This window comes from Lathamus discolor, chromosome 4, assembly GCF_037157495.1.
Source record: "Lathamus discolor isolate bLatDis1 chromosome 4, bLatDis1.hap1, whole genome shotgun sequence".
NCBI classification, from domain to species: domain Eukaryota; kingdom Metazoa; phylum Chordata; class Aves; order Psittaciformes; family Psittacidae; genus Lathamus; species Lathamus discolor.
Genome location: NC_088887.1, coordinates 9,427,807 through 9,454,609, shown reverse-complemented (window position 1 = coordinate 9,454,609; position 26,803 = coordinate 9,427,807). Strand labels below are relative to the sequence as shown.

General features: G+C 47.4%; 2 protein-coding genes across 7 annotated transcripts in view; one reads left to right on the top strand and one right to left on the bottom strand.

Moving 5' to 3' along the window:
* TMEM39A (transmembrane protein 39A) overlaps window positions 1-2,563 on the top strand; it is a 28,763-nt gene extending 26,200 nt beyond the window's left edge. For all 6 annotated transcript variants that reach the window (XM_065676333.1, XM_065676331.1, XM_065676334.1 and 3 more), the window contains 2 exons: window positions 190-310; window positions 1,113-2,563. In XM_065676333.1, coding sequence (XP_065532405.1) covers window positions 190-310; window positions 1,113-1,346 — 355 coding nt within the window. In that variant the 3' untranslated portion in view covers window positions 1,347-2,563. The remainder of the gene's footprint in view (window positions 1-189; window positions 311-1,112) is intronic.
* LOC136013065 (uncharacterized) lies at window positions 2,101-19,816 on the bottom strand. Its single transcript, XM_065676328.1, has 20 exons — window positions 19,620-19,816; window positions 19,484-19,540; window positions 17,640-17,677; window positions 15,496-15,636; window positions 13,881-13,943; window positions 12,629-12,749; window positions 12,097-12,189; window positions 10,918-11,078; window positions 9,792-9,877; window positions 9,488-9,571; window positions 8,401-8,463; window positions 8,199-8,276; window positions 8,016-8,104; window positions 7,482-7,518; window positions 6,110-6,258; window positions 5,877-5,939; window positions 5,545-5,620; window positions 4,820-4,904; window positions 4,559-4,646; window positions 2,101-4,052 (listed from the first exon to the last, which is right to left on the bottom strand). The coding sequence occupies exons 1-20, from the start codon at window positions 19,773-19,775 to the stop codon at window positions 3,942-3,944; spliced, it is 1,839 nt and encodes a 612-aa protein (XP_065532400.1). The 5' UTR covers window positions 19,776-19,816; the 3' UTR covers window positions 2,101-3,941.
* Between the last annotated feature and the right edge of the window lie 6,987 nt (window positions 19,817-26,803).

The following is a 26,803-nucleotide window of genomic DNA, read 5'->3' as shown; positions in this document are numbered from 1 at the left end:
GGCTGGGTTGTTGCACTGGAAGCCAGTTTTTCACCTTGGGTCCATCTGGTGTGCTTGAGGTGACCACTCTGTGCTTTTCCAGTGGGACGTGTCCTTGTGGCAGAGGCTTTGGCTTTTTTTCAAGCTGCAGTCCATGTCTGTGAACCCATGGTCACAGATGGCTAATGCTCTGGCATTCTTTCCCCACAGCTGGTCAGAGAACACAATATGGCCACAAGGAGTTCTGGTGCGACGCAGCCGGTGCCTGTATAAAGCAGTTGGGCCTTACAACGTAGCAGTGCCTTCAGATGTGTCCCATGCCCGCTTCTATGCAAGTATCTCTTCTCTTGCTTCACATGTCCAGAAAGGGACTCTTCATCCGTGACTGTAGCAATAGGACAAGGGGTGATGGGTTCAAACTGAAACAGGGGAAGTTCAGGTTAGATCTAAGGCAGACGCTCTTCCTTGTGAGGGTGCTGAGGCACTGGCACAGGGTGCCCAGAGAAAGCTATGGCTGCCCCATCCCTGGCAGTATTCAAGGCCAGGTTGGACAGGGCTTGGAGCATTTCTACCCATGGCAGGGGGTTGGAAGTGGATGATCTTAAGGTCCTTTCCAACCCCAACTATTCTATGATTCCATTCTTTATTACTACTGTGGGAGGAAGAAGAGGCCCAAACCTGGATGCAGTAGAGCAGAACGTGTGGAACAGAGTTTAGTGCTGCACAACAGCCTGTTGCTGCTGAACAAAACACAAGTTTGCAGCAGAGAGGCTTTCCTGATGCAGTGTTTACAGTGGCGTCTGGGCAAGGTGGAAGCCACAGGTGCCTTGTCACTGCTGTCTCATTGTGGTGATCAGGCGTATTCTTAAGGGAGTTCTAGTTAATGTCTTCCACAGATACAGGAAAGTGTGTCAGCTGGCCAACAGCTTATTTCACCCATTAAGCAAAATAACACTTCTACATGCCTTGTTTCTTACACTATTTTCCCTAAGCAGTAGCTAGTGGTGGTTGGAGTACAACCACTCCTCCTGCCCAGCAGGGTGGTCACTAGCACTGACAGCATTTTGTACATACCTCTCCCCACTTCACCACTGCAATGAATGACAGAGATCTCCCCTTTCTGTCTCCTGCAGTTCCTTTTCCACCGCCCGTTACGGCTGCTCAACCTGCTCATTCTCATTGAAGGCAGCGTTGTCTGCTACCAGCTTTACTCACTGCTGCGCTCAGAGAAGTGGAACCATACCCTCTCCATGGCCCTCATCCTCTTCTGCAATTACTATGTCTTATTTAAGCTCCTCCGGGACCGGATAGTATTAGGCAGGGCTTACTCTTACCCACTGAACAACTATGGACTGAAGGCACACTAGGCCGACCACACGTGTACCCTTTTTCTCTTTCCCTCCCCCCAGGGCAGGGAGGGAACCTCAGAAAAAAAGAAAAGATATTTTCATACAGTTCTATTTTTTTTCTTGCAGCATTTCTAAATATTTAAGATATTTTATATTTTGTATACTATTGGTTTTGGGGGGAGGGAAGGGGGGAGGGAACCAGTGGCAATTAAATATCGCTTTATAAACAAGGTGTTATTTTATATATATATATAAAACCAAATCAATGTGTATATACAGTATATCTCTACCCATACATATATCTATGTGAAGCAACAGGATTGTGTGCGTGGTCACTGTGTCCGCTTTGCTCACACAACTGCTTTGCTATTGCATACTGGGGATAGAACTGTTGTTAACTGGTCTGCTATGGAACATGACTAAGCAGATAGCCAGGAGCAGAAAGGAAATACAGGGGCCTTCCCCCAGGGTGAGTATAGTTTATCTTTTACCTCAGTACCAGAGAAGTCTTGCAGTGGAAATGTGCAGACGTGATGCCAGTTTAGGGAAAGGGAGGAAGCAGTGTGTGGAAAGACAGGCTTGGGTTCCTGTCAGTAAAAGCTCTCAAGTTCTTTCTCTCCACTGTTAGCAGGATCCACGTATAATCTAAAAAGAACTCTCGCTCCTATCTCTCTCCCCGGCAGCTTCAGCTCCCTCACTTCACCCAGGGAATGAACTAAATATTGAAGATGTAATTTTAGGGTAGTATATCATTTAGGAAGGGATCAGCAAATAAATAGCTTCATCTGTAATTTATTCTTGTCAAACACTTCAATTCCCTTATTGCTATACAATGGATTTCAACAGTCTTTCACTCTTAAGGTATATTGACAGGTACTGCTTAATAACTTACCATTAATAAGAAAGGAAATACTTTGCTTTTAAACTGTTCTTCATAAAGCTGAACTATACCAGAATCTAGTGAAAAATCTTTGTGGCAGTATCACAGAGAGGAACTGAAGACAACAGACAGTATTAACCATAGAATTAATTTAACTGGGGATGCTGGTGACGACCTGATGGTAGGAGTTGATGCAGTAACATGGGTATTTAAAGAGGAGACAGCAGTGCAATGTTCTTCCTTTCAGATGCCACCTGATGTAACGGTGACCATTAGTAAAGTGCTAGCTCTGGTTAAAGAGTGGCTGTGTATGGGGAATAAACCCAAACTGTGCCAAGTTTGGAAGAAACTGCAACTACTTTCTGTTCCTTCTTTCCTTCCAAGGCAACTAAGAATACAGTAATCTCTGCTCCTGTCTGCAGGACAGCTTCTTCAGCAGCCTGATCACAAGCCCAGGATACCTGCTGAGGCAGGCAACAGGAGATACCTCTGAGCTTTAACCCCCAGCTACTCCAAAATGAACACAAACACTTAGCTTTGATTACTCCTAGGCTTTGTCTTGCCTTTCATGTGGCCCTAGTGCTGCTGACAAGGACATAGATGCTTCAGAGTTTAGAGTCTGGGGCCTTTCATTGAGACACAGGCTTTGAGCCATGCCACGCTTCCTGTAGTACAGCCTCATCTCTAATCCATGTCTTAATTGTACCTTGATTACTTTGGGAAGCACATTTGGGTAAGAAGGGGTTGGCTTCTTACCTAGAGCAGTCTCTTTGCTGCATGGGGCTTTGTGCAACACCTTTCTTGAAACCGGGTGCGATTCCTGCAACAGCTCAGTGCCATTTCATACCGATTTTACCTGTTTGGCATAGGCTCAGCACTCCTTGCACAGTATTACCAAGTAGTTTCTTCCATTTGAGCATCTAAATGATAGACTTATACTTAAGCAACCACTAGGAATAAAGACTCTCTCCCAGGGCCTAGTTTGGGAAACAGATGTGCAATAGAAAGACAGAACCCTTAGCCAGGGCTTCGAGTCACAGAGCTGACCGAGATTTATGCTCTGCTTTTAATGCCTCTTGCATGTAAGGCTGAAGGTAGGTGAGCACACCCATACCTTGTGCAGCAATGAGATTGACTTTACATCATTCATAGCATAAGGGAGAGCAGAGCAGCGATGCTTCCATAGCTACAGGCTTTCTGTTTTGCTCTGAGGGACTAAAGGGCCAAAACACACACCTTAGCAGGTATGCTAAGGTCCTTCTCATTCCAAGGGAGCTAGGCATTATTTGCTGCCTCCCCCCCTCAGAACAGTACCTTGGTTACATCCTGGAGCAGGAGTAGTTCTGTGAGAAGGTTTAAGATCTAGAGACTGTATCTGTCCATGCACAGTACATGAACTGCCCACATGCAGTCCTGTAGATGCAAGTGTCTTCCATCTTTACATCTACATGGAAATAAGTTGCAGAACATAGTTGCAGCTTCCCCTGTGGGTAAAAACACAGCGAGGAACTAGCTAGCACAGTTGGTCTCCCCAGTATATACTGGATCACCCAGTAACAAGGAGGGAGTAGAAATTATGTCTGCTCAGCATCAGTGCCTGCTGGGCTCAATGTTCCTCCCCACTCCTCAACTGGCTCTGCTGCTAAGCCTTACTTAGGTGAACATTGAAAACAAATCCAATCTGATACTTGGTCAGGTCAGATGGGGAAGAACCAGACTCTTGGTCACTGCCATCATGCAAGGATGTCGTAGTAAACAGATGGTTTTTTGGTCTGGCAACGGAACTGTTCCAGCTTCATGCCAATCCTCAGAAGAACAGCTTCATCCCACCATTTTGCCATGACCTGGGAGAAGATGGGGGAGTGGCTGTAAAATAGCATCATCACACACAGATGCTCTTGAAAGCCCTGGAAAATACATCCTTCCCCCCAACAGCACCTAAAGGATGTGTTTTTCCCTGTCACCCTGTTAAGGATGGCATCATTGCACTGGGATAAATGCAGCTGTCTAACTTTTAACTAGAAGACATGGAGCTTTCATTTACATGAGACCTATTTCAAGGGAGAAGGGCCCAAAGAAGTTACAGAAATAAGAAGAAAGAGTAGTGACAAGTATTAGGTCCTGCTGCAAGTAGAGAGAGCAATGTAACTCCCAGGTACCTGAAAAGTCCCTCTGCCATTCAGCAGTGAGTTACTCCGAGGCAAATATCTTCTTCCACAAGTTAAAACATTTATTACCACTACCTGCCAAATCCTTAAGTGTGGAACAGCAGGAACCTGGTCATAGCAGTTCAGGACAAAAGCTAGCTGGGGATTCTGTGACCCAGCATCCACACAGAGCAAATACTCACCTGGAAACCAATGGGAAGCCCAGCCATAGAATATCCAATGGGAATCACAATGCCTGGAATGCCAGTGAAGTTCGCAAGCTGCATGAACCTGGGGGAAAATCTGTCATCAGCATTCCTGCCTTGGGACAGCAGCAAAGTCTTTCTTTTTTGGTAGCTAGGCTCTCTCTCCTGCACTACAGCCTGAGCTCCATCAGTTTGTGCAGCTAACCTCCAGCTGTTCCCAACCTCTTGTTTCCATAGTGCAAGCAGCACTCTTCTTACCTCATGGACCGCACTGTGAAGGCTGAATCGCTGCTCCCAGTCAAGAGGTCGGATTCATAGATTCTTGGGGCAGTGCAAGGAACAGCTGTGGAGGGATCACAGAGTGACTGACTTTGAAAGGGACCTCACATGGGCATTGTGTCTAACCTTCTGTCTCAAGGAGTGTCAGCTAGAGCAGGTTCCTCAGAACCATGTCCTTTTGAACATCCCCAGGAATGGAGAATCCAGAGCCTCTCTGGGCAACCTGATCCAGTGCATAAAGAGCAATGAGAGAGTCAGGCAATGGACAATCTCCAAGGAACAGCTCAGTTCATTAAAGCCACGTGTTTGATGCACATTGGTGACGCAAACTCGCAGTCCTGCAATGCAATCAAGTCACTGGGATTTATGAATGAAGCAGTTAGAGTCTACTTAGAGCAATAACATTTGCATACATTACTAATGTCCAGTCCCTCTCGTGCAAATGTGCAGGCTCTGCAAGTACCAAGAAGTTTCTCACTACCATGGATATAGAAATATGCCAGAAATACACAGCAGCCTTTGCAACCAGGCTGCATTTTCTTCTAAAGGCTTGAGGCACAACAAAGCATGTGCACAAAAGTCACACTTAAATACAGGGAGGGAAAATTAATGGAGTGATTGCTCTTAACATGCACCACAGAGCTGCTGGGGCCAGAAGCTGGGGCAGTCCTGGCCAGCAGCTCTTTGGCCAGGACTGCCCATACCTGGTGTAAGGATACAGTGCACGGTGGTGAAGATGTCCTGCAGGAATCTCATGCTCCGAGTTCTTTGTCGATTTGCCTGCAAGCAGAGAGACCTCTTGGTTCACAGGTCTGATGCTGACAGACTCTGCCCACCAGAGCCTTTGCAAAAGAAGACCTCATTCCTGCAGTTTGGAATCAAGCTGCAGGACATCATGTCCTCTGTGGTGCTTCATAATTCAGCATGCAGAACGGTACAGCTGGTGCTATCTTTCCACGTGTACAGGGAGGTTAAAACAAGCCTCTACCCCACTTTTACAGTTTCACTAGGTGCCTCGTCACAGCATGTTCCTTACCGTAATATAATCCAGAGCTGTGAACTGGGAAGCCAAGGCCAGGTTAGCCCGAGTGTCCAAATTCTGAAAGAGAAAACCTGGATCATGGCTCTGCTTGCAAGAAACTGGATGTGACAGTCAACAAGTTCTCTGTATCAGTAGTCATCCAGCAGGTGGTTTGTCATAGAAGCCTCAGTAACACCAACGTGCCACTTGCTCAGCTCCTGCCCCTGCTCCAAACTGCTTCTGCTTACCATTTCCTGGAAGTGTTTATTGAAGTCGGGTTGCAGGAAGTCCCTCATCTCACTGAGAATGCAGATTACGTGCGCTACCCGCACCTCCTCCATCTCTGGGAGAGACACTTCAACCACGCTGGCTCCCAGACTCTGCAGGTGCTCCACAGCTGTGTACAGAGCAGGTAAAGCACAGAGAGCACCTCTGAGTTCACAGAACTTCATAGAAGGGCTGCAAATCCCCACCCCTTAGGCCATCGCAAGCATCTTCAGTGCATCATGTGGTATGCAGGCTGCTGCTGCTGTTTCTCATAGGTGAAAGCCTTCAGCCTAACTAGATCTCAGTTTTCGAGCAGGGCACGGTTTGTAGGCTGGTTCCCAGCTTACCCTACTATACTTCAGCCAAGTTCATCTCTTCCCTCTAGCCTTTCAGTTAACTCAGAGTAAAGGTGGACTGACTATGCTTCCCGGAGCACTTAATGTAACCTGTATTCTATGAGCATGAAGTGATCATTTAGCATCATGAGATCCCCATTCAAAGCCTTTTCTGAATCATAAATGTAGAGGAACCCAGAGGATACTCAAGAGACCAGGTCATCAATACAGGCTTACTGAATCCTGATGGATTTTAGCAAGGCTGAACACCAGGACTTTGGGAAAAGTCAATCTTTTGCAGTGTAAGAGTCCCCTTCTATCTTTGACCCCAGCTTCTTCATGAATACCAAAGGTTGCCTGTTTTCCTGGCTCATGCTGCATCTCTCCTAAGAAAACACATCTAGAAGCATGAGTGTCTAGGGAAATAAGAGGGCTAAAGAAAATCCAGGCAAACAAAGCCTGAACACTGTGAACTCTTTCAGCTCCAACACATAAGAGCCCAACTACTGTACCAGGCATTGTACAATCTTTCTTCCCCACCCCCAAGTACTCACCCAGGGTCAATTTTGCTTTGTTTGAAAACTGACAAAGCCACCCTAAAGGCACAATTTAGCTCATTTTAAGGACATACCACAGGACTGGATACATCACAAAGCCCTAGCCCTGTCTTTCCTACTGACTTGTGTTGTGAAACAAGTGCCTCCCTTAAAAGTCTCTTACTATTAAAGCCTGCAGAGTAAGTATTCCTGAGCACAAGCTCTGTCTTTATACAGAAGCTCAGCACACTGGACTGCATTCTTGCATTGTAATCTGACAAGCCCACAACTGCTGAGCTTTTTACCCCTCAGCAGTTAGGAGGGCTTCCCTGTAACAAAGCTCCTGCTGTTTGTCCAGCCAGACCTCTCAACAGCTGCGTTTAAGAACTTCAGGAGAGAGCTCTGTAATGTATGCAAGAGAAGCACCAAGTGATCTCATGACATCAGGCAGAGTAGGAGACTTGCAGACTTTTCCTCTTTACCTTTCTCACAGATGGACAGGACTTCTTCATCACATTCCTAAAGAGTAAGAGGAAAGAAGTAAGTAAACTGCAGTTAACTGCCCTCTCTCCTTGGGGAGCATGCTGGGGCCCATGGAGCCCTCCTTGTTCCTGTCTCTACTGGTAGTGAAGCACAGCCCTCCAGGACTGCCTTAGGCCACCTGCTCCAAGAGAACTGCTTGCAGGTCATACCCCTGAGGAGAAGGAAAAGCCCTCTTTTCCAGAGGCAGGGATAGTTCTTCTCTGCACTGGGGCAGAGCCAGAAAGAGTCCTTGTTTTCTCTCCAGGAAAGAAATGTTGAGCACATTTGTGAGGGTGCATTAGAATTACCAAGCTGTACTAGCGTGCAAGCCCCCTTTCTACATGGGAAGGGTGAAATACTACTCAGCAGCTACAGCACCATCACCAAATGGATACTCTCATTGCTTCAGTGATAACAGGCAAGAGAACAATGAATGAACTGAATTCCTTTTAAACCTCATTTTGCAAAGCAGCAGAAAGAGAGAGAACAGACACCTTAAAAAATGTCCAGTCCACTCCCAGTTTTAAGCCTTTCAGGTCAGGAGCACACATCCCAGATAGGGTTGCTTTGGGCTGTTTGAGTCCTGCAGGGAATAAATAAAGAGTTCCTCTTTTTATCTAGGATGCCTCTAGGAAGACAAGAGGACCTGGGCTCAGGGAGGGAAAGCTTTCACCTACCATATGGATAGAGAGGATCTGGCTCAGCAAGGATACTGTAAGCAATGGCTGCATCTACCACTGAGGTACACATAGGGCCTGTAAAAGAGAGAGAAAATGATGACAAGGGGTAAAGAGTGCCTTCCTCTCAAGGTCTTTTGTAGGCACAGATGCCCTCCCCTGTGAGAGCACCACAGAAGGGCAAGAGCGTAAGTCCCCTTACCTACGCTGACTGTGGAGTAGGAGAGTGGCAAGCTGCCATGAGAACTGATGCGCCCAAATGTACCTGCAGACAAGGAAATGGGCAGTTAAGGAGATGACAGCAGTCACTGCGGAGATCTGACCCACATGGCTCTGGTACACCCAGTAAGCAACATACCCATGCCAGCCACTTTACTGTCTGTATTTCAGAGCCCAGTCATTCATCTTTCAGTACCCTGTTCTGCTGGCCATGACCTGCCCCATCAGTCAAACAGCAGGAGTGAAACTAGTTTCTTCCCTTAAGAAATTATTTACTTGATGGGAAATATGTGCAGGGACATTTCAAAATACATGCATTTAAATATGCAGAAGCAGCATCTATGATATGGAGGATGGAAAGGTAAGAGCAGGATTATCACCCACTGGGAGATCTCACCCACTTCATCAGTAAGGCTTCATACTTGCATCACCTTTCTGACCAGTTACACTTTTGTCATCATCATCAGCATCTTCGTCAGATGAATCAAGATTAATCAAGTTGATCACATGTAAAGGACAGGAAAATGGAGTAATGGCTGGGTATCTGCTCTCAGATGAAGCAGTAGAGATTCTCTGGAATACTAAACTACTCCCAAAAGCTGCCATCTCTTCCAAATGACAATCCTGCTTTGCTGTAGACACTGCCCTGTGCATTTCTTGTGTCCTCTGCACATTACATTAATTCTGACTGAAAAAATTGCATTGCTACTCTTTGTAACACTGAGGTAAGAGGAATGGCTGTGTCCTGGTTTCACACACCTATTACCCGGTTTAACTTACCAGATACAACTCTGAGCAGCATCAGTTTCTCCATACAACAGGGGTGATGCAAAGTGTCCTGAGTAGAGATGCTTTTTACCAGCTCACTACAGATACCCAGCTATGTTGGGAACACCTCCCAGCAAAGAAGAAAGATTGAAGAGGGACGAATGGGTAGAAAGAAAAGCAGCACACTGTGTTTTGTTCAGCATTTGACTCAGGCAAGTTAGGTTTCTTGGAACACCTCTTCAATAGCCTGCACTGAGAATACAAACAAGACACACACCCCCTCCATGATTCAGGTACTCTACCTTTCAGCCCCACCACGCCACAGAATGAAGAAGGAATCCTCACAGAGCCACCTCCATCTGTGCCAATAGCCACTGGGCAGAGACCTACAAATAAAACACGAATTGGCCTGTGACCAGCAAGACATTGCATTGCCTTGACCAGTCTACCAGCAGCTGTATCCAAGACAGCACCCAGAGCTTTCTGTTCAGCCAGGAGTTCCCTCTAGCTTCTTTCTTACCACCCCCCAGAGAAACTAAATCCCTGAGGTACTTTAGCTCAGGACCTTCCTCCCACTACACCTAAACTCCATTGAGAACCACCTACCTGCTGCTACAGCTGCTGCTGACCCGCTGGAGCTGCCCCCTGTGAAGTGGTTCGGCTTGTAGGGATTCCTTGGGACCTTGTGGTACCTGAAGCAGACAAAAGAGGGTTGAACCTTTTCCTAGGAAGGACCGGATGCACTACAGGGTAGGAAAAGATCCAGAAACACAGCTCAGGGATTCTGATCTCTTAGTAAAGACAGATACCATTTAATCCCAGATAGTGCAGTGTCCCTAGAAAATAAGATGCAAAAAACCACTTCTGCCTCTGAGTACAATCTTTTGTTACCATAAGCAGCCTATTCAAGAGGCTCAAAGCAAGAGGAAGGATGCTGCTCCAGCCCTTCTGTCTGTGACAGCACTGTGCCATTACTGCATGCCACAGGGCACTACACAGCTCTAAAAGGTGGAGAAATTGTTAGCCAGTAATTCTTACAGACAAGCAAGTCAGGGTCCCCCGCTCTGCCCTTCATCCCAGTTCCCAAAGTCCCCATTCTGACCAAAGTCCCTGGACATCAGAAACCTGCCAAGGTACCCAGCCAAACCTCACACAGTGAGGGAATGCGCTGGCATGTTGTTACAGCTGAGCAAGCCCCAGTTCCATCCAGCTGCACATGCAGGAAGCCTTGCTCTGCACATGGCTTACAAAGGCTGTGAGGACCACTGCTCTGGAGCAGCAGTTCTCAGCTTGGCTATTGCTGGAGAATTCACAACAAATTTCAGTGAACCGCTTTTAGCTAGGAAATAAACCCATTATGTTCTCCTGAGATGACTGTACCTGTTCTCACTGTTCTGGGCCACTACTGTGACTGAGCATTAGGCTACTATTTGTGTTCTGTCCCTGCTCCTACCACTCATTCTGTAAGCATTCACACCTCCAGGCCTGTAAGGCCTGGCAAACCAAGTTCCTTACTCAGCACCTGGATCCTCTCCTTCCTCTGGTTTCAGGAGCCTTCAGGCTTTCATGGCTACTCTGACCTTTAATTCTACAATGCACAGGGTTCTCCCTGCACAGGGTGCTTCTGTTATTCTCACATGCTTGCCCTACACTTGTACCCTTTCCTGTCAGTTCTGGACAGACTTTCAGGTCTTTCTAAATCAGGGGAAAGAGAGGGGAAAGGGATTTTTACCTATTAGGGTTGCATCCAGTTGTTCCAGTCCCTAGTTCATGCATGTTTGAGACCCCAATAATGATAGCTCCAGCCTCTCGCAGCTTCTTGGCCACAGTAGCATCTTCTGTTTCAGGCTCCGTCCCAAGATATACTGTTCCCGCTCGGTGATGATAAGGTACCTCAGCAAAAAGACACACTACTCATCCTAAACCCCTGGCAAGGTAGGCTAGCACATGCACACTTCAACCCCACAACACATCCCAGGCATCAGAAACCAGAGGTAAGTAAAGAGCTAGGAAGCTTCGCTTATCAACTTATCCTATGTTTGTTTCTGTTAGGAGGGACACTTCATCCTTCAGTATTTGGTCCTTCTCCCATGAAGAGAGGTTCTTTTAATACCATGATACAGAAAAGCAGGAACATGTAGATGTTCATAAAGTCTGCCTGCCTGCAGCAATGCAACTGCTACTCCCAGGGCTGTAGAACAGTTGCTTTGGCCCCACAGCACACAGGAACTCCATTTCCCATTCTTCTATGGACAGAGCTGCAGTTTAAGATCTGCAGTGCTTGGAAGCAAGGCCCAAGGCTCTACATGAATGCCAAAATACCATATGGACCCATTTCCAGGGTATGCTAAGTGCTGTTCCCTTTGAGGCAGCAATGAAAGAATCTGTACACAAACAGGACTGCCACCCTATGCGTAGGTCTCTGCAGAGCCTACAACAGCTTGATGGCACTGCCAGGGGTATTTAATGGTAGCTGCTGTTAGGCCACAGGCAAAACTCCTTGTGAGTGGTGATTTTCAAAGTAACTTCCATACTTCTGACACATCCTTTGAGTTATCCCTAAGGAGAGAGGGATGCTTTGCCAGTGGAGCAGTGTCAGCGCTGGAGAAGTACAGATAAGTTACACCCACTGCTACAGATGCCTTTATACATTCTCACTTCATCGTAAGAGAGGCTGTTCCCACTCTCTGCTCCCTGTGGATTAAAGAGATCAGAACAAAGCATGCAACATGTCTGCTGTACCCAAGATCTGTCTTCACTTGACAAAACTTGTTAATCCTACTCATTGCAAACCCACACACTACCCCTTACTACAAACATATTCTCAGGCTTCTGCTGAGGAGCTGGCCTTAAAACCTTGTCCAGGTTGAGCTCCTGCAGCATGAACTGAGAGCTGGACAAGGCAACTCACCACTTTGAACTCTTCTTTCAGACACACTGGGATGCCATCCAGATAAGACAGGGTACATTTATTCCTGTACCGAGCGGTGGAGGCCTCAGCCATCTGCAGAGAAAAAGTGTGTGGTTTTTACATATACATATATATATGTACATATGCATGTATGTATTTAGTTGAGTTCACGGTCATCACCAGTACTGGAATCGATACCAAAAATGGCTCTCTCTGGCTCCTACTAAGCCAGACTATGAAAGTTTCTTTCTTCCACCATATGCTGATGGTAAATTACTACTTGGAAGCATCTATGCTAATGGATGCCGCATAAGCACACACAAGTACCATTTTAAATGTAGTTGTCCAGCAAGAAACAGATGGCTTTAATGCTACCTCCCTTTGCAGGAAGGAAAACAGACTTGTTGGTCGCTCTCTGCACAAGGAGGGAGGAAAGATGTATGTATTTTCCTGTGCAATCTATCAGCAAAAGAGCCTCTGCCCCTTATAATGGGGTGGCAGAGGCCCCTTTCCTACCAGAGGCAGACTTTACCAGCATTATTTGCTCCGGGTCCCATTGCACTATGGCTCTGAGTGGGGGTGTGGATTTGTCGCAGTCCTCCAGCACAGCAATGATGTTCTTTGCTACCTGGGATGGCGTCAGCTTCCCACTCCTGCAGGACAGGAGAAGGTGGGACCATGTTACAAGACCCCCACACCATACCCAAACACCGGGTTTGTCTGTCATGTGGCTGTCAAGCTGTAAGCATGAACAAGATGAGAGTCTGTGTGTGGTGATGGTTTCAACACAGTTGACACCATCAAGACAGGAGACTCCCCTTCCTTAAAGGGAGGATTTGCCTACACACCATGACTCCAAACCGTAGAGTAGGGGCAGGAGCTAGGACAGTTGCTCAGATATTCCTGATCCACCATATAAAGAGGAAAGGACAGCCGAGAGCCTTACAGAGAGCCCTCAAGCTCCTGGAAGCCTGAGGCTATGAAGCTCCCACAAGCTAAGACCAAGAGGCCTGTCCCCTTTACAGAGAAAGGGAGAAGCCTGTTACAGAGAAGGGTCTCCCAGCAGTACCGCCATAACCCACCTCTAACAAACAGAGCATTCCTTCCTGACTAAAAGCTATGTTGCACCACAAATACATCTCTCTTTGGCCAGCATGAAAGCCTCAGTCAGGATGCACCTCTACCACCAGACTGCAGTGTCAGGCTTTTGCTCCACAGCTGCAGCCTGCTGGCAAAGGTGGCCCTTGAAGAACAAGTTCCAAGAGGATTTATCTGAGCGCCCCACTCCTGGCTCATGTCCCAGAGGCAACCAGGGGTTATTGTGCAGTCAACAGCTTACAGAACCTCAGAGTCAGGGACGTGCTTCCAGCTCTTTCTGAGCTGGACACATTTACTGAGTAAAACCAGGTAACAAGCAGCTGGGGAACCAAGGGATTCTTCAGAGCCCCACAATATGTGGAATTCACAATATCCAGCTTCTCCTCCTCACTGATGTGTTTGGGCAAACAAGGTATGTAGAAAACTCCTCCAAAGCAGAATGACAATCATCCAAGGAAAACAGCATTTAAATATCCTTGCAGGGCTTGTAAGAGTTGTGCCAGCTCTCCCAGCTGGCTTTTCTTCTGTTATTCTGTTAGAGGGAAAGGACTGCAGAGGGTGATGCTAAACATTGGTACCTCAAGGACAATCCTAACAAACAGATGCCTGAGAGCTCATGGAACACAAGCAGCCCACAGCAGGGGAACATGCAAGGCAAGTTGTTTCCAGACCATGATTTCACTTACTGGTAGCACTCCAGGTAGTCTTTGATCCCTTTGAAGCTAAACCCATTGCTAGGAGAGTCAGACCTGCAAAGAAAGGATTAAAGCGGCAACTGTGACCCACGAAATCCACCTCTGCTTAGACATGTAGACTTCAGCATCGGTCAAAGCAGGTCTGGGTATCACCCACTGACCTGCTGGCCAACTTTTGGACCACTAGCCTATGTATTTCAGCTCACATTCTGTCAGCCTCCTTGAACTCATGACAGACACCAGGTACACTAAGGGTGCCACACAACTAAGGCATCAGTCTTGCTGACACATTCTGGTTGCTTCATACTTCTGCTGCAATACAGCTGTCATTAAACTGTTTGACATCTGAGGTTTACATCTGCTACTCACCACTGCAACGCTGCAGGATAGCTAGGATATAGCGGTAAACCTGCTTCCAGGATCTCTGTCACTAGGCTGATCCCAAGATAGCCAGCACCGCATAGAGTGTGTGGTGTGGGAGGAGGAAAAGGCACTATGCAGCACACAAAGATACACATCAGCAAACTGCTTAAAAATGAAGTTGATGGCTCTAACACATAAGAAATAGACCATTCCTCATCACAACAGGATAAACATAAGAGCTAGCTGCAATTACTACTCCTGTGATGGCTCCACGGCATCATGCAGACCAGAAGCCACATCTAGAACAGTGTACAACACCATAATGTGCTATGCAGGGAAGAGGTAAGACTCCCTGTAATACTCAATTTATCACTGGTGGAGCTGGGGACACAAGAACCAGAAGGCTGCACTCACCTTAACTAAAGCCTGTAAGAAATACATCCCTCCCTCTAAGGCAAAGGAGCTGAAAGCTTTTCCTTGCTCTAGCTTAAGAACTCAATCAGGGAGCAAGATTAGTCCTGCTAAAAGCTGAGATCCGTACAGAGAATCCATCATCTGAGCTGCTGCTGAAGTGGAGCTCAGGCATTTTCAATAACTACTGGATAGGCTCACAGCTAAGAACCAAACCCAAAAGGGGGGGAGGGGAATTCATAGCAGCCCAGATGCTCCAATCTCACCATCAGACCTCAGCAAGACATGCAAGCCTGAGTGATGGCTGGAATTTAGTGGGATTCATTCAAGCCCAGGCTGCAATGAAGAAGCTGAACAGGCTTTTACCCAAGCAACCTAAACCTGAAAACAAACCTTATGTGGATTGTTTTCTTTCTTGTTCCTTCTCTCTTCCAAGCAAACCCTGTGTTCTCTTTGGGATTCCTTGCAGGCAAGAAACAGCACACCTGCAAATTCAGGTAAAGCCAGCCACTAAGTATATCTGCTCTGATAGTGCAACCAGAGCCCTTGCAAGGGCAGGATTCAGTCTCTCTCCAATAAGGAGACTCCCTGAAGCTTGTAGAAACTTCACATTTCTTGTAAGAACCAGCGATGTGCGAGTTACACAAGGAAAGATGACTGACAGCACTATCAGTCTGTAGAGCTGAGAGCAGACTGACAGCACTATCTGCTTTGTAAAGTAGCTGGGTGTGTAAGAAGACTTGAATCCAGATTACTGCCACCAACAGCTTCCTACTTAAACCGTGCCAACACATGTGCTCTCCCACTCTACTTTCACACATCACACACTGACCTTGCATCTAGCAGCTGCTTGATAATATCTGCAGTGCTTTTAGGCTCAGACTTGTCTTCTGTGATGTCCGCAGCAACCTCTGGGATAAACGTGGGATCTTCATGGATGTCAAGCGAACGCATGAGCAAGAAGTTTTCCAGCCTGGAAGAGAGTTACTGATAGTTTGCAAGCTCTCCCATGAGTAATTTCCCAGCCTGTTCAAAGGGAACCTTACCCAGGAACACTGTGTCTTAGCAGTCTGCTCTCCCAGCAGGGAGTTGCAATAGATAATGTCTTGCACCATTCTTTCCCAAAGGCAGCACCACATTTGTTTTGCTTGCTTAATAAAACCTCCTACCACTTGACATAAAGCCAGCAGCCTCCATAAACTCCAGCTGGGAAAGAAATGGTGAAAGTTTTCAATTTGCTTTCACCAGATGCATCACCCACAGACCAGTAAAGACAGGGCTGGAGAGGAAAAGCAGCAGAGAAAGGAATACAAGTCTTACATTCAAGCACTAATCCTGCTAAAATCAGCACCTCCTCAGGCTTTTTCATTACCTGCTTCAAAATAGTTCATTTGCAAACAAATACAATAGGGAGCACAGAACAAGGCCAGTGCTTGAAACATGTAAAGACCCCATCTGTCGGTTGATACAGGGTGAGTGGTGGGTACTCTCTACCTGGATTTCTCTTCCAAGGCTTTTATACAGTTTCTCACAGTCTAGACAAGTGCCATGCGTAAGGGATGAGGAACTGGCTGGCAGGCTGCACTGAGGGTGGTGGTAAATATCTCCCTCTCAAACTGGGGACCTGTCACCAGTAGGGTTCCCCAGCAATCAACATTAGGCCCAATTCTGTTCAATATCTTCCTAAATGACCTGGAAGATGGGATCAAGTGTACCCTGACCAAATTGGCTGATGATACCAAACTGAGTGGGAAAGTGGACACTCTGGAAGGGAGAGCCACCCGGCAGGAAGACCTGGATAGGCTGGAAGAGTGGGATAACAAGAACCTTGTGGAGTTCAACAAGGACAAGTGTAAGGCCTTGCACCTGGGTAAGCACAACCCAAGAGCACAGCACAGGCTGGGATCTGCCTGCATGGGGAGAAGCTCTGTGGAAAGGTACCTGGGTGTCCTGGAGGACATAAGCTCAATAGGAGTGAGCAGTGTGCTGCTGTGGCAAAGAAAGCCAACAGGATGCTGGGTTACATCAACAAGGGCACCACCAGCAGGCATAAAGAAGCCATCATCCCACTCTGCTCTGTGCTTGTCAGGCCATACATGGAATACTGTGTTCAGCTTTGGTCCCCACTATACAAAAAAGATGTGAACAGGCTGAAGAGGGTCCAAAGAGAAGGGCCCAAAGATCCTCAAAGGACTGGGAAGCCACATGAGGAAAGGCTGAGAGAACTGGGTTTGCTCAGCCCAGAGAAAAGGGAGTTTAGGGGTGACCTTATCACCATGTTCCAGTATTTAAAGGGTGGCTACAAAGGAGATGGAGACTTTGTTTTTACAGAAAGTCACATGGAAAGACATAGGGTAATATGGGTACAAGTTACTCCCTGGGAGATTCCAGTAGGACACCAAAGGAAAGTATTTCCCAATGAGAACCATTGGGAAAATTGGTATAATTGAGCCATTGTGGTATTCTCCCCAGGGAAGTGGTGGGATACTCAACTTTGGACACTTTTAAGACTCAGCTGGGACATCTTGTGCAGGTCATGCTTTGCCTAGAAAACTTGGACCAGGTGACCCCTAAGGTCCTTCCAACCTGGTATCCTAGGATTCTATGTCAAGGAATGACTTGCTGTGTAACAGGTGTCTGACTGACTCAAAAAGCCCGTGTGCCACATAAAAATTCAGGAGTACCAATTGTCTGCAATACATTCCTCAGATGATCCATTAAATGACAGGCAAACCACGTGAGCCAAGTAAGAGGCTCCTGATGCCTCTTACATGAGTGGCTCTTAGCACAACATACACTTGAAAGCACAGCTTCTGAACAAAAACTGTAGTAAAAAACATCTATGAAATAACCTTGTTCACTCTCCAATCAGTTTCTGCAGCTTCCCTCTTAGAAAAGGTCTTTTCAGATAACCCATAAGTGGTATGCAATGCAAGAAAAAGAAGCTTGGAAGGGGAGAAACCTCCCCACTCTTACCTTAGTATAAGTGGCAGTAAGCAGATCTGTCCAAAAGCCTAGAAGAAAGTAATAAAAAACATCAGTTTGCAGTAACCAAGACCTGAACACCTTTCTCACTAGACAAAGAATGTGCAATAGCTGCAGTCTTGGAGCACCCTAGAGAACATGCAATGGTATGTAGTAAAAAAACCAGCACAAACACTTGTGTTTCAGGCCACAATGTAGGCCCAAAATGCTTTCTCTCTCTCACATTTATATAATTACAAAGAGTGCATTCTTCTTACTCTCCTGCGTTTGTCTTTCCCTTATTCAGCCTGCAGCTGCAGGCTGCAACACTGTTAAGAGGCATATACATAGCTCCTTTCCATTACCATCTTCATGTTCCACAGATAATGCAGACATTGAACAAAACAGAAGATTATTATCATCATCTTCATCAACCCACTGTTAAGATCTTCCCTGTCACTCAACTATCTTCTGCAGCAAACTGAGCAAGCTTGGGAAACGTAGAGACTCCATAGCAGCAGACAAGGAAAACACTTTGGATAACTTGGTTGCCAGTGTAGCAATACCATCAGTCCCAAATAAAGCAGCCTTGTTCTAGCCTGTCTTAACAGCTCAACAGTGGACTTCCAAAACACATTAAGGGATGTACAAATACAGTACAAGTCTGAAGCAAGGCTCACACTTCTAGATCCACGAAAAGGTATGTTGCCTCACACCCTGCAGAAGAATTACAGTCTCTTTTCTAATCTCTATTTAATCTAATGCAACACAATCCTGGAAGAGATTGAGAAACGAATGCCTCCCCTCCAAAGGGGGTGTCAGGAAAGGAAACAAGCAACAGAAGTGGCCACAAAGCAAAGGATAAAAAGGTGTTCTGGTTGTTATATCCTGGGGGAAAGCCACTTGCAAGGTATTCTCATGAATAAACACAGACCATCACTAGCATTTACTGCAGACCCAACCAGCTGCCAAGGTCTGTAAACAGATCACACTAACACTGACACCAGCTCAATAGGAAAGGCCAAGCAGCAGCAACAAAATCCACCTGCTTTCAGGCAGATGATGCCGCCACAGGCTCACTACCAAGGGGATGCAGGCTTTTCTCCCCCCAACACCCTGCCATACAGCAGTCACATCTCAGCACCAGCCACAGAAGGAATCTACCCAGAGGCTCACAAATCCTCCCCGAGGGGAGCAATGGGGACAGCTGCCTTCAGCACCAAATCCCACCCGAGGGGAGCAATGGGGACAGCTGCCTTCAGCACCAAATCCCACCCGAGGGGAGCAATGGATACAGCTGCCTTCAGCACCAAATCCCACCCGAGGGGAGCAATGGAGATAGCCGCCTTCAGCACCAAATCCCACCCGAGGGAAGCAATGGAGATAGCCGCCTTCAGCACCAAATCCCACCCGAGGGAAGCAATGGAGATAGCCGCCTTCAGCACCAAATCCCACCCGAGAGAAGCAATGGAGATAGCCGCCTTCAGCACCAAATCCCACCCGAGGGAAGCAATGGGGATAGCCGCCTTCAGCACCTGCCTGAAAATCCCCCTCCAAGGGCTGAAGCACCTGAACCCTTTCAGGTCCGCGTAACGCTGATGGCGGCCGCATGATCATGTTGGATTTGGGCTCTCAGTGCCCGAGGACATCCATGACACCCGCACCCTGCGGGTGCCTCTCCCCACCGCATCCCACCCCGAGGACAGGGCAAACCCCCAAGCACGCAGAGCGCCACGACCTCCTCACCATCGAGACCCGCTCCCTCCGCAACCCCGGCGGCCTCGACCCCGTCCTGCTCCACCCGAGCAACCCCGGGTTTCACGGCCCCGCCACCCGGGCCCCTCGCCCGCACTCACCGTGTTGGCCACATGGACGAAGAGGCGCAGCCCGGAGCCGCACAGCCGCGGGGCCCACTGCGGAGAGGAGGCGAGAGGTGAGCACCGGGCCCTGCTCCCCGCCACCCCCCTCCCTCCCTCCTGCCCCGGCGCTCACGGAGCTCCGCGGCGGGCTGCGGCCCCGCGCCTCGGCCCGGCCCGGCTCCCGGCGCTGCACGGCGGCCGCCGCGCTGCCCGTGTGCCGCCGTACGCAGCACAGGTACACGGCGGCGGCCGGCAGCACAGCCGCAAGCAGGAACAGCAGCAGCGCCATGACCGCCCGGCCACCAGCCCCTGCGGCGGCGGCAGCGAGGCGGTGCCGGGGCTGGCCCCGCCTTGCGGCCCGCCCGGAGCTGAGGGGAGGAGGCGCCAGAACTGGTAGGAGGTCAGAGGGCTGTCGTTAATGGGGGTGCGGGTACGAGTGGCTCCAATGAGGCACAGCTGCTGCAGGGAATGGTGCTGCCCACCTCAAGGTGCAGAGCTTAAGTGGTGGGGTGGATGGCTGGCTCCCCCAGCGCTGCTGTTGTTACCCCTTCGTCGTCAGACAGCTGCGTGCTTCAGGACACCATCTGCAGAGCAATGGTCAGTGGCCTCCAAGAGGGCTGATGCTGAGCGTGAATCATAGGTGTAAAAGAAACTTGGCTGGAAAAGAGCTCTAAGATCGTCAAGTCCAACTGTTCCCAGCACTGCCAAGGCCACCACTAACCCATGGCACTGAGGGCCTCATCTACACGGTGTGTGAATGCTTGCAGGGACGGTGACTCCAGCCCTGGCCTGGGCAGCTGTTCCAATGCCTGATCACCTTTGGGGGAGGGATTGATCCTCATCTCCAGTCTAAACCTGCCCTGGCGCAGCTTGAGGCCGTTTCCTCTTGTCCCATCACTTGTTCCTTGGGAAAAGAGACCAACCCCACCTCACCCCATCCTCCTGTCAGGCAGCTGTAGGGAGCGATAAGGCACCCTCTGAGCCTTCTCTTCTCCAGACCAAACCCCCCAGGTCCCTCAGCCGTTCCCCATCACACTTGTGCTCCAGGCCCTGCACCAGCTCTGTTGCCCTAATGTTCTAAAGTACTTTCCATTGCCTAACGTGTGTGGGGAGCACCCAGGCTGTTTGTCCTGCTTCCACGTCTTCCTTAGCTCTGGGGAGCACTTATTTCAACCCCTGTGCTAGCTGGGGTTTGTGTTCCCTGCAGGCTGGTGAGTTACTTCCCATGCTCAGCGTGCACACTTGCCCTGGGGAAGAGCAGGCGGCAGTGGCACAGTGTTATTAACAACACACAGCACTGGAGGCCAGGTACAAGGAAACATCTGGAGAACTCCTACTTGACTTGTTTTGTGGGAGGTTTTTGACATAGTGTGCCCCATAATAAGGATTGCAATAGTGGTAGTAGCCACAGTGACCTGCAGCTGAGGTCTGTCCTAGCTAAAGTGCAGGAAAGCTGGAAGACATCTTGTTGAGAAATGATTATTATATGATACTACATTGGAACAAACATTTCCAGTAGCCTGAAGCGTGTCCTTGGCTCTAGTACTTACCTGTATTAAATAGTGGCTGGAGGTGAAAATCAAGGTGTCCTTTAGGAATGCAAGGTAGCAGTTTAATGAGCAGATTAGGTTTCTTATACAGACCTTTGTAAACGCTCAGGGCATTTTTGTGTCTACAAGTTGCTGAATGTGGTTTAATTGAATGGATTTGCTGTAACACCGGTGCCTGCTCTCCAGGAAGGTAAACTACCTTTCCTTCCAGGAAAACTGGTATGCTTTTCTTGGAAGGCAGATGCTTGGGAAGGCCCTGTTTCTGGTGGCTTCAAGGGGTAACTGTGCATAGAGTGTATTGGCTGGACAAAGCCTTAGGTGACATGGTCTAGTGTGAGGTGTCCCTGCCCATGGCAGGGGGTTAGAACTGGATGATCTTAAGGTCCTTTCCAACCCAAACCATTCTATGGTTCTATGATGACTGTGTAAATGTAACAGATTTCTTTTATTCCCAGGCATTAAGCTTCATCCCTATCAAATAAGTGTAAACTGGTTGGTGCAACCCTATGAAGTCCATGGCGTTCTGTATCAGGATATACTGATATATATACTGATATATCCTGATACAACCATACTGGACTTCATAGGGTTCAGCTGGTTTTATTCAAGGGGTCTTGAATAATAAACTGGTAGTTTCAGAAAGTGATGTATGGTAGATCTTCTTTCTGTGGCTGTGGAAGGAAAGGTCTTTGGAAAGGGCTCCAGATCTCAAGGTCATGTTTTGGGATCTAGGCTTTTTTTGTCACTGATAGTGGATCTTATTTGATATTCTATTGGCTCTGGTTTGTGCTCAGGAATCTATGGGAACTGGATACAAAGCTCAGTAAAGAGAGAGTTTCTGTAGGTTCAGGCTATTGGGTGGAATCCTTTCCTCAATATCAAAAAAAAAAAAAAATCTTTTCCTTGCCTTCCAGATGATTTCTCTACTTCTATATTTGACAAAAAATAATAAAATTAATGAACAAGGAGAGAGGTGTGAAGTCCTATGCTTGTTTCACCAGAGCCAAGGATGTTCTTTGCTCGTGTTTAGAGCTTTGCCTTTACCAGCTTTCAGTGAAGAATCTTTAATGTCAGCTAAGATGTATGTGAACTCCCTCTCCAAGGACAATTTTCAAGCCAGTTAACTCAAAATAGTATGATACATAGTGACTTCAAGCGATACAGTAAATATCCATCCAGAGGATTTGATATTTAGAACAGAGGAGTCTTTCAAGAGCTTAACTTAATACTTAAAAAGGCATTAGATGCAAAACTTGCTACAATTGACTTGCATTATGCTACAGTGATCATATGCTATTACCATGGCCTCAAGTTTATTGCCTCTTGCCACCAGTCAGAACTACGGAGGGCTTCAGGGGCATTATGCTTACTAGCAAGACTGGTTATAGAGCTGACATTCAGCTTGTAGGAAGTATTGTCATGACTAGACAGCATTTTACAGAAGCCTACACCTGAAATAGGGAGGATTTTTCCTATTTTTACTAATAGTGCCAGTGCCCTGCAATAGTGATGAATGCTGTGACAAATGCTGGGGGCAGGCTCAGGATTTGTGTAGGAGCAGAAACCCCACTGACACAAGTTTGGGTCTCCTAGAACTAGTGAAGCTGGCTGTGGGCACCTTGTTGTCTTCCAGCAAAGCTCCTGTCCTTGGCCACTGCCGGAAATAGCAGGTTGTGCTGCATGAACACATCATGGGAAGAGCCAGGCCTAATGGAAGGTGGCCATGGCCATATTGTCCTTACAGTCGTGTCATGTCCTGCACTCCTGCATGTGATTCTTCTTATTTTGCAGTTTAGCCCTGGTACATAGTACCCAGTGAGAGCAAGTAACTAGCCTTAGTATCACAGAAATGGCAGCTCTGGTGTAATTTCCTACTTCTAAGACTGCACATAACCTCAGAGCCATGTCACTCATGTTTGGGATTTTTTGCCCTCTAGCCTTTCTTCTTGAAAAAGCAGTTGCTAATCAGTTGTACCTTGTCCTGTGTCAGAGCACTTGGAGCACTTTGTAGAGGTGGGTCAAAGTTATCAGGTGTCACACTACCACTCCCTACCAGCAGTGTAACAACACAAACGAGTTGAGCAAGAGCCGTGCTCTCATATAATCCATTGACAGATCAGACTCTGCTCTGCACATGAGCTTCTGCAATGCTTCACACTGCAGTGTCCCCTCTGCAATCCAGCTGCTGAGCCTGTAGAATAAGAATAATGACATTAGACTATCCTGGCAATGGAGAACTACTCTTCAATAGCAAAGAGGAGAATCAAGGCAAACAGGCTGTGGGGAGAACTTATGTTGCTGTGATTCCAGCCCTTGTGTTCCACTGGGAAGAGAAGTGTGTGGCAAGAAAAGATGGAGGGCCAGGCTTTCCCTCCCCTGCTCTATTTATTGTATGTTACTGACTACTTGAAAGAAGTCATTTCAGTACGAGGAGCTGTACCAGAGATGGTTTGCATCCTTGTGCAGTCTGTGAAGCAGTGCCTCCTGGGGCTGTGATTTCCCTTTGACAACTTCCAAAGGACAGAGCTTCAACAAACCTTGGGAAGTTCTGATGTGGTTGTGGAGGTCTTTGTCCTTCTGCTGTATAGCACCTTGTCAGTGGACGCCTCTCCCTTGAATGTCTTTGCCACAGGACCAGCCCTGGGCAAATTCTGGACTTGAAAACACCTGTATTCTGCTCTACAGTAAAGTCTGGTTTAAACACAGCACTGAGCTCTAGAGCTGGGAGGAAGGAGAGCTGATTTCTCACTTACACATGTAAGTAGAATTTGATAATTGAGGGTCATTTGCTGGAGGACGAAATGCTCTACTGTCACCGAAGTGCTGACACTATATTCTCCCAGTGCTTAAGATGCCTTTTAGTGTGTGATTTGAGACCAGTCTGGTGTGGTAGGCCATGTGGTGAGGTAGAGCTTGTGATGCTAGCTTGAAGCTGAGGATCCTTTTAGACAGGCTGCTTTGGATCCTCACCAGGCTGCATCCAGCCAGTAGCAGAGCTGTGCCAGAGCCATATTACCTCCCTGTGACTCCACACTCTAGGCATGGCAACTGATGGTACAGATGAAGCTAACTAATTGCATTTGAATATGGGGCTGAAAATGTGGTGAGCGGGTGGGCTATGACTCTGTGAGGCTCAGTGTACAGAGTGGTGAGGCCCTGCTATGTAACAGTGACCCACAGTGACTGGTTCAGCTGCTGTAGCCCCTCTACCACTCTGTGAAATGTTGTCACAGTATGTCGAGATCCATGGGGCCTCACGTTCTTCTTCCAGTGGCCACCGTGTCTTGCTCTTTCCTCAGATGACTCAACTGCTTGATACCTTGCAAGCCCACATGGACTATAGAGGTATGTTCTGCACACTTTGGCAGCAGGGCTTTGTCCTAATGATCACTGTCATATATTGTTCCTTTGATTTTGTTTGATCTGCCAGGGATGGAAAAGGGGCTGTGATGAAGATATATTGCTGCTTAGTAGATAAAACCCATGTTCTTGCAGTGGTGCTGTGAGTTGGAGGGCCTTGAGTTCAGCTCTTTGCTGTGTTACCACCTGCCTGAAATGAGCTGGCACTTAAATGTTGTTCTTCAAAGTAGTGTCAGCTTTGTTTCCTCAGCAGAATTGAGCTAACAGATAGCAAAGTAGCAATATTTTGTTGCATATCCCTGTTCAATCATGTATCTGAGTCCTCAACTAATTGCACTGAAGGCAATAAGCTTGCTCTAGATTCAGTTTGTCCATCACAAAGTGCAATTGGGCCACATTCATACCAGGAAACTAATTCTTGATTAAAACAGTTGTTGGCAGTGGGGCCCCAACATATCTGCTTGGGCAGGTTGGAGCAGACCATTTTTTGGCAACATCAGCAAAGTGGTTTGGGGACATTTTCTTTTGTTTCAGTCTACATGGCTCCATGCCTACTTAGGATTTCCCGTGAAAGAGGCTTTTGTTTGGTGTTTATAATTTTGGACAACGAATAATGCAGGATAAAGCCAAATGTAGGGCTATATCCCATACTGCTCACAGGAAAGCACACATCGAAGGCCATGGGAGTTTGCATAAGGAGGATCCAATGGTTGTTGGCTTTTTTCTTGGGGCCAGCAGCCAGCACAGCACAGTCTGAAAGGGGATTGTGTGCAAATGTTCTTTTACTTAGGCTGTGAATGTTCCTATTGTGTTTCCAAAGAGTAAATTAAATGCTAAGAGTCTCTGCTTCAGACTCAGCTAAATTTCCCTTTGCCAGCAGGTAATCTGTAAGTCAGGGTCACTCCTTCAGCTTATACAAGGTTTAACTGGGAAAGAATGAAGGAGTTGAAGGCAATAAAATGAGAATGAAGGCAGGAGGATTTTGCCTTGGTTCAGGCCACCAGAGGGACAATAAAGAATGAAGTAAGAGGGGAAGAGCAGAGATGGGATTTCAGAAACATACATGTTGCATGTTTGAAAAGGCTACAGTTACAAGTGGCTGGATGGTTCTGTTGGGGAGAAGAGAGACACCTTATCACTAACAACTTCAGTCAACACGCCATCCTCATCTTCCTGCTGAACAAGCAGGTAAGTAAGGAGAGGAGAGACAACCAACCTATCTTGCTTCTACACTCTTCTTTTGCTCTCTCTGGCAAGATTTCGGGGAGTTCTGAACCCTGCAGAGCCTGTTCATATGGGGGTTTTTGAGGGAGACAAGACATTCTGAACTGGGGTCTCAGCTGGGACATCTGGTTTCTGTGCTTTCTTTTTGGTAGCTGATGCCAAGATACTTTTCATATTGCAGCCACTTGAGTTACTCACTTTATTCCAAGTTCCCTAATGCCTGTCCCTGTGCCAGGTTGAGCTTAAGGAATCTCGCTAGCATTTTACTCCTGCAGGCATCAGACTTAAGATGGGAACAGCCTTCCTTTAAGTAAGCTGGTGGAATTGCTTAAATTTACTGAGCATGGACATCCTCTATAGCTGGCAGATAGATTCAAACTAGAGCCTCTTACCTTCCTGAGACTATAAAGAACACCATGGGACTGCCATCTGTGCTTCCTCCCCTCTTAGCTCCTCAGGCAGATCTGTGACTTGTACAGAGACTCAAACCTCCCTGTCTCTGTTCAAGCACGGAGGCAGGCTTCTGCTTGTCTCTGGAGGAGGAATCTGTACTGCTTCATTTCAAGCGCTGAACTAGGGCTTCCTTTGGCCTTCTGGATAGACTTTCCTGGACAAGCCTGGCTCCAAGGATATTGCAGTGCATTGAGGGGGGTGTGGAGAGACTGAAGAGAAGAACCTAGTACTAGACTGTAAGAGTAAGTGTGTCTCTCACCACAGTGCCTGAATTCTCCTTGCCCATGTCAGCCAGCCTTAAGAGTTGTTTTTTACTGCACATTGCTATGTCTGGCCAAAGCAGCTTGTATACAGCTGGGAACAGGAGTGCTAACAGTATTTCTATCACAGTTATAAACAGATTTTCAGGTGCTCTGCTTGCAGGGATGTTGTGATTCTAGTGAAGAGGTGCTTGGCATGAGCTGGAAGAAATGTAAGGCAGCAGCTCCCCTCTCTTTAACTGCAGTATGTAGTCACAATAGTGGGTATAAAAAACCCAACAAACCATAAATAACTTCTGGTTTGTTTTGTTTTCCTCCCATGAGAACCCAAACTCCAACCTCAAAGATTTTAAGTCATATAAATACCTAGGATCTGTTTCTTGTAAAGTTGGGCCTGGTGTTTTCCACTGTTTCAACAGTGTATTTACCAGCTGCTTCTTTGCTGCAGCCAAGGGATGGCTGGGGCAGTC